The sequence below is a fragment of the Semicossyphus pulcher genome, unplaced genomic scaffold (genome assembly GCF_022749685.1).
Source record: "Semicossyphus pulcher isolate SPU_LCO1_2020_fin unplaced genomic scaffold, fSemPul1.0.p SCAF_17, whole genome shotgun sequence".
NCBI classification, from domain to species: Eukaryota; Metazoa; Chordata; class Actinopteri; order Labriformes; family Labridae; genus Semicossyphus; species Semicossyphus pulcher.
In genome coordinates this window covers 22,168,691-22,175,006 of record NW_027211681.1, presented here as the reverse complement: position 1 = coordinate 22,175,006, position 6,316 = coordinate 22,168,691, and the positions used below count along the sequence as shown (strand labels likewise).

Here is a 6,316-nt window from a genome sequence, read left to right as displayed (position 1 = left end):
TTAATCTGAATTCAACTGTGGTTTTTACTCCAGACAAAGTGAAAGGTATGACTGTTTGTAGTGTACATATATGGTGACTGTAGTGGCCATTTGTCTGAAAAATCTAAACTAACATTAAAGGATAACTTTAACAAGTGGTATTACTCAATTTTCATCTATTTTCTACCTGTCAAAATGAGCTACCCTCCTTGTCAATATGTACGGAAGACCTATTTATCTATCGATTTTTAATTGATATTTCTACCTGTCAGGATGAGCGTCTCTACAGCAAGATGAGTGACAACAACAGAACAGTGCAGAACATTTTTATTTTTCATTGTTATAAAACACATCCAACTTTGAGTCTGTTGGGTGTATGCTGTCTTTTGGTAAACAGAAAAACACATTTTTGTTTTACAGTATTTCTGCGTTTTAAATTTGAGTACAAAAACATAAAGATTTTACAACAGTCTTGTGTATGTTTGTAATGAGTGTAAGACTAAACATGCAAAAGATAAATCTCCTGTTAGGACAAAGTGTGTCAGTGTTGTGTCTTACAACTGGTGTTCAACTGGTTCCTACAGTAAGTTTGCAGGATATCTGTGGATATTTGTGAAGTGTGTTATTGTATTTTTGTGGAGAGTTCTTACGATATGAGGTATGTTTCCAGAAAATGCATATAAACAAAAGATAAAAAATGTAACTGTGGTTAATATCAGCACTATACTGAAAAAGTAAGTGTCCTTTCGAAACAGCCTGCCTTCTCAAGCCTAGAGACTTAAATGTATTGACGTTGGATGTAGGATATACAGGATATGGATAAAATGCCTTTCATTGTTCAATTATTTAGTTGCGAAAATCTCACACGATTTTCTTGTTTATAAACAAACCTTTCATATTCTCTGGGAATTAACTCAAACAAGAGCAGAGAATGAAAGCATAAAACACAATATGAACCTGTGAATCGGTTTGCTGCTGGTACATTTGTTCCGTACTTTAGTATAACTTGTGGCTGTTGTAGTTACTTTGATTGGTGTTTTCGGGTTGGGTGTTGTTGGCGGTGGCAACTCAAGACCTACGAAGAAATAGACAGACATCTTGAAAAAAGGAGTGACATCAACTACGTTTCCTCTTTTGTTTGTCATTTTGTCTGGTCAGATGTATTGTATCTCCTTCAGTACTAGTAGTAGCACCTTACATTATCATATTTACATTCATGTCATTGATGGCATATTACAGAGCCCTGAAAATGACGGAAGGATTATCCGATTTAAGTATACTGCAACTGCATACATTAACAAATAGTACATGCTGCCGAGAGCCCTACATCACTTAGTTTAAATACACCTCACATTCTCAAATCCAGGAAAGGATTGGGTTTTTTATATTTAAATATCAGAAGTCTGCTCAAATGACAACAAGTTAATCGTGACACTTCATATAGAGGTGGTCTAGAGCTTTACAGAAACCCATCAATGCTTGGAAAGCACAACTGAACTCTTGAACCGCTTTCCCACTGGTCAAAAAATCCGCTAACACCCGGCTTTTTTGCTTAGTGGGAAAGGCTACATTGGCATTCAGACCCGGGTCAAATGACTCTGCAGTAGACCCGGGTAATTATCGCCTTGGGTCCGATCGGCAATGATGGAACACAAAACCCGGGCCGACACGCTAATCTCCGCCCCCCTTTCCGGCGCTATGCCTTACATTAAAGTTCTGGTCGCTGTCGTGTAAATACAGAAGAACAACATACAAGAGTAAATTTGTTCTTTCGTTTTCGTGCAAGATGCAGCAACACTGGCGAGACAGCGAGGTGAGAGAGCTTCTTCTGATTCGAGGGGAAGAAGAAATAAGGTGGCAGGTTTCCGGCGTGTTTGTGACGTCAGACGGTGACGCAGCAGAAAAGAGTCCGACAGGAGGATACTTCACTGGCAATTGGAAAAGAGACAATCGGCATTTATTAGCGGGTCTTCCCGGGTCTGACAAACCTGTGTCAACACACACATTTTGGTGGGAAAGAGGTATTGGGGGATGGCCATCTGTAGGGCAATTCATATAGGGACATTTTTCTGGTTTGTTACTGAAGTTAGCTTGCTCAATAACACTGGCGACTCATCTGCTAGCTTTTACCGCAGAATACTGGCTTGAGTTGATAGGGGTCAGATAATTATCCAGGTTCCAGGGGCTGATCTGGATGGTAAATTTGATTTCATAGAGCAAATTAATGTCTTTGATAACATTATGAAGCATCCAATGCAATTTTTGCAGTGTGTAGCTTGCAAACGTTAGCGTGCTTGCTTGCTAACATTTATGAACGTATTGGTTTGTTGGCTGAATTTACTTTACTTCAACAGTTTTGTGATCCATGAAACTTATTTGGATATAATGACTAATGGTGTTGATTTGCCTGATGTAACTTTACGAAGCAAAGTGTGATGAAATGTTCAGTCTCTTGTGTGTCACGTCACTGTTTTGGCAGATCCTCAGGATGCTAACAGTGCGAGAGTGAGCAACAGGAAGTTGACTGCAGTTCCCTTCCCACCCATCAGTGTCACTAAAATTGTTTTCTCTACTGTACATTGGACCTTTAAGATAATATATGCATTATTAAGCATATCAATGTGGCAACTCCTGCTGTCGGTGTGTTTTTAAAATGAATGAAATCAAAACTTTAGGTTAAGGTTAAGAGACAGAAAACAGTAGAAGATTCAACTCACCTTGGACAACCACATTAAACTGCACAGTGATAGTCGCTACCTTGTTGCTTACAGAACAGGTGTACTGCCCTTGATCTGCAGAAGTTACAGGGTTGATAGTGAGAACGCTGTTGCCGAGGAGGGAATCGTTAGCAAACTGGTATTTCCAGGTGTATATGGGGTGGGGGTTTCCTACAGCGGTGCAGTTCAGCTGTAGAGTATTTCCTTCTGTTATTGTGATTGGATGAGGATGTGAGGAACCCTTTAGTTGAGGCTTATCTGTCAGTTTATTAAAGAAGGAAAATGAAAGAGACAGAAAATAAAGCATCTGTTAATATTGCAAAAAGAAATACATGTCGGTCATCAAAAGACTAGTTTTGGCTCTTTTGGAAAAAAGCTTTTTCGCGTCCTTCAGAGAGTTAGATAAGAAGAATGATTCCACTCTTATGTCTTTAAAGGCCTGCAGCAAGATAGCTTAGCATATGTACACTGAAAACGGGTAACAGCTACCCTTGTTAATTCAAAAGGTTAACGTGTTAATCAGTGGGCTACATTTACAGAGGCACACAATTTTCTTTGGCAGGGCCGAGCAGTTAGCTTGTGATGTGGTTCAAGGTTAGTATTAATATCACAATAACCTTAGCTAATATCTGTTTGCCCCTGTAATTTGTATTAACTCTAGTCATAATGTTGAGATGAGAAGGTGGTTGAAAGATTTAAGTCTCATAGTCACTGAAGGCAATTACTTCATAGACTACTGTCCCAAAAATCGCTGGCAGCTAATGTTATGCTAACTAGCGGAGGCTTATTACTAGCTGCTGAGGCTGTGATTGTGGTTGTAGCTGTGATTAGTCGATAACTACTAAACATAACTACTAAGGATTTTTTGTACCTATTGCTGTGGCTGTTAGAAAGGTTATGATAGCTTTTTTGTACTGTTAACATTAGCTAACCTACATCTCAGTGTGAATTGACATTTTCTTGCTTATGCTATGACAACGACATTAGCCACAGCCATTTTGGTTAAACTTAAAATCTTTAAATCTTTCAGGGAGGGAAAGAGCGGGGAGTGTTTATCCAAATTTGTTGGTACCTCTATTATAATTTAACATATTTAAAAGTACTGGTTAGCAGACTGTGTTACCTTTGGAGAGAACCACTCTTGCCGTTTACAGTCTTACTTAGCTAATTAGCTATGTGCTACTTCGGATATCATGTGCAAAAACACTTTCAGTATCAGGTTATATTATGTTCATTATGAGCAATAATACTTTCTGGCCACATTTATATTTGTATCCATGTTGATATTTATAGAATCAGAATCTGTGTCATTGGCCAAGTATGTGGGCACATACAAGGAATTTGACTCAGTTTTTTCTTTACTGCACAGACACACAAATTGACATGCTATACTTGGACAGGTTAGACACGGTAATATATATTACAAAGTATTGTAGTGCAAAGGTGCATAATCATGTGCAATACTTCTGCCTATGTATTAGTACCATTAGCAGGAGCAATCTTTTCTTTTCTGTACAATTACATTCTATATCATGCATCTTTAAATTCATAATCTTGTGCAATAGAAGTCCTTACTACGTAATGAGTGTCAATGCTACTGTCATTTTAACTGCCACCACTACTTCCTGCCTACTTCTGTAAATAACTTTTGTAATATTGTTTTTCTATTAGGCACGGTCTCTTTTGCATGAGTTCATACACTTTATATTTTCACTTATATTTCAGTTGTTTTTTGTGTTTCTCTAATTTTATACTGTACTTTTGGAGCTATCTGGCACTATAATTTCCTTTGGGTTTGATAAAGTTCTATATTATCTTGCTTTACATTTACAGTACAGACATGGACGTGGTGTCAATCCTCTCATTTAACTTAAAGCAAGACAGCCAGCAATTGTATTTTTCCAAAATTGGGAACTTTCTCGTATAGGAAAAGAAGAGACATTTGATCCAAAGATTAAAATTTTTAAAAGCTGTCTTATTGTATGTGTCATTTTGTGTGTTTATTTTGCTATATTTGTGTGAAAGTAAGGTTTTTGGTACTTTGGGGTTTTGGCTCAATACAGTATTTTTTTTTACTGTGATTTTTTTCAGTCTTACGGTGCACAGTTGCAGTGGTATTTGGTGACATCCACACAGGAGGGGGCTGTGGTCCTTCAGGTCCCAGTTGCAGCTTAGCTTGACACCAGTACTGTGCTCCATCATCTTCTGCTCTGGGGTTGATGTTAAAAGTGAAGATCTCAGTCACTGGTTTCTTTACTTTCTTATTCTTTGATTGCACTTCACCCAGTACTGTCCGTCCTCTGTAGAAGATCACAATGAGCTTTTCAGCAGGAGCAACATCCTGTACAGTACACTGCAGAGTGTATGCATGGTCCTCATGCATCGGCCCTGTGTGGTTAATTAAGCTGATGAAGACATTATCTGGAGGCTCTGTGGAGACAAACGGAGATGTAGGTATTACACACCGTAAAAACTGAATAATTCTAAACACCCAAAATGCTTTGAGATTAAAGTACTTTTTTCTTCAGCAAGTTTACTTACTGTAGAGAGTTAAAGGCAGGACTGTACAACACTGGTAACCAGCAGCATCGTTATAAAAGCACTGCAGAGATAGTTCCCATTCAGTCAATCTGTCAACGGTCCATGAAATGTTGGTTCCATTTGTTTCCTTCTGTCCCACAGCCATTTCCAAATTAAACAAGTTGTTGAGGCATTCGTGCTGACACACAGAGCAGCTGGCAGACGCTGGGTCACCATACTTCACTACCAGTTCGGATGGAGTGAACACAGGTTTATCTGCACAGTTAGGATCTGTAAACAGACACATTAAATGAGACAGTATTTGAAACCGCTGGATGTATTAACACTAAGAATTGTTGATACACAAAAGAGCTACTGCTGCTCATAGCTTTGCTTGTTCATGTTTTCTTATAGACAATAGAAAATCTACTGTTATTGATGAAATGTTATGTTGCCCAGTAAATTCAAATTATAGTGTGATGTTGACTGAAAGTAGCGATTGACCTGCTTTTGCAGCCAGAAAAAAAAAAAAGTTTTACAATACAAACACAATTTTTAATTTTGCAACATAACTAAACAATATCCACACAAATATCAATTATTATTCCAGATTATGAAGTTATGTTGTTAAAGTCATTATTTTCCCAAGATACTTACTTGTTTCCGAACAATTATTCAACAATAATAATATAACAATATAATGCGTAAGGATAGATGTCCAAAGGAATCACAAAAGAAAAGTCAAATGTGAAAAAGGAAAAAAAAAGTTTGCATGAAATATATTCAGATTAGTTACAAGAGCTGCACTGCACTAAAGAAAATAGTTTTTGGAACAAACAAAAACAACAAAACTTCTTAGCGATAGATGGGAAACTTCACTTACCACAGCTGGACACATGAACATCATGCAGAAATATCATCCAAGTAACAACCAGAAGAATTATACGAAAGAACATTATTCAGTCTTTTCTTTAAAGCGAATGTATATTTATTGTCGAACCAAAAGTTGAGAGTGTCTGAGTCCACTCCTTTCTTTTACCCTTATATGGCGGTCAAACAATGCTGACAGAGCAGCCACACATCCTCTCTATGTTCCTTTC

At 37.7% G+C, this 6,316-nt stretch overlaps 1 protein-coding gene across 1 annotated transcript; it reads right to left on the bottom strand.

Moving 5' to 3' along the window:
• Window positions 1-6,316, bottom strand: LOC138594782 (intercellular adhesion molecule 1-like). Its single transcript, XM_069666007.1, has 5 exons — window positions 6,100-6,316; window positions 5,238-5,507; window positions 4,794-5,126; window positions 2,697-2,954; window positions 1-1,054 (listed from the first exon to the last, which is right to left on the bottom strand). Exons 1-5 carry the CDS (start codon window positions 6,170-6,172, stop codon window positions 894-896), a joined length of 1,095 nt encoding a protein of 364 aa, XP_069522108.1. The 5' UTR covers window positions 6,173-6,316; the 3' UTR covers window positions 1-893.

What these genes read in the sequence shown, in the direction of transcription:
- LOC138594782 (XM_069666007.1), bottom strand. Translation starts at nt 6,172, where the DNA reads ATGTTCTTTCGTATAATTCTTCTGGTTGTTACTTGGATGATATTTCTG. An exon ending in CCTGCCTTTAACTCTCTACA is followed by an intron (nt 5,127 to 5,237) that starts GTAAGTAAACTT and finishes TTGTCTCCACAG; the next exon opens with AGCCTCCAGATAATGTCTTC. An exon ending in TACCACTGCAACTGTGCACC is followed by an intron (nt 2,955 to 4,793) that starts GTAAGACTGAAA and finishes ATAAACTGACAG; the next exon opens with ATAAGCCTCAACTAAAGGGT.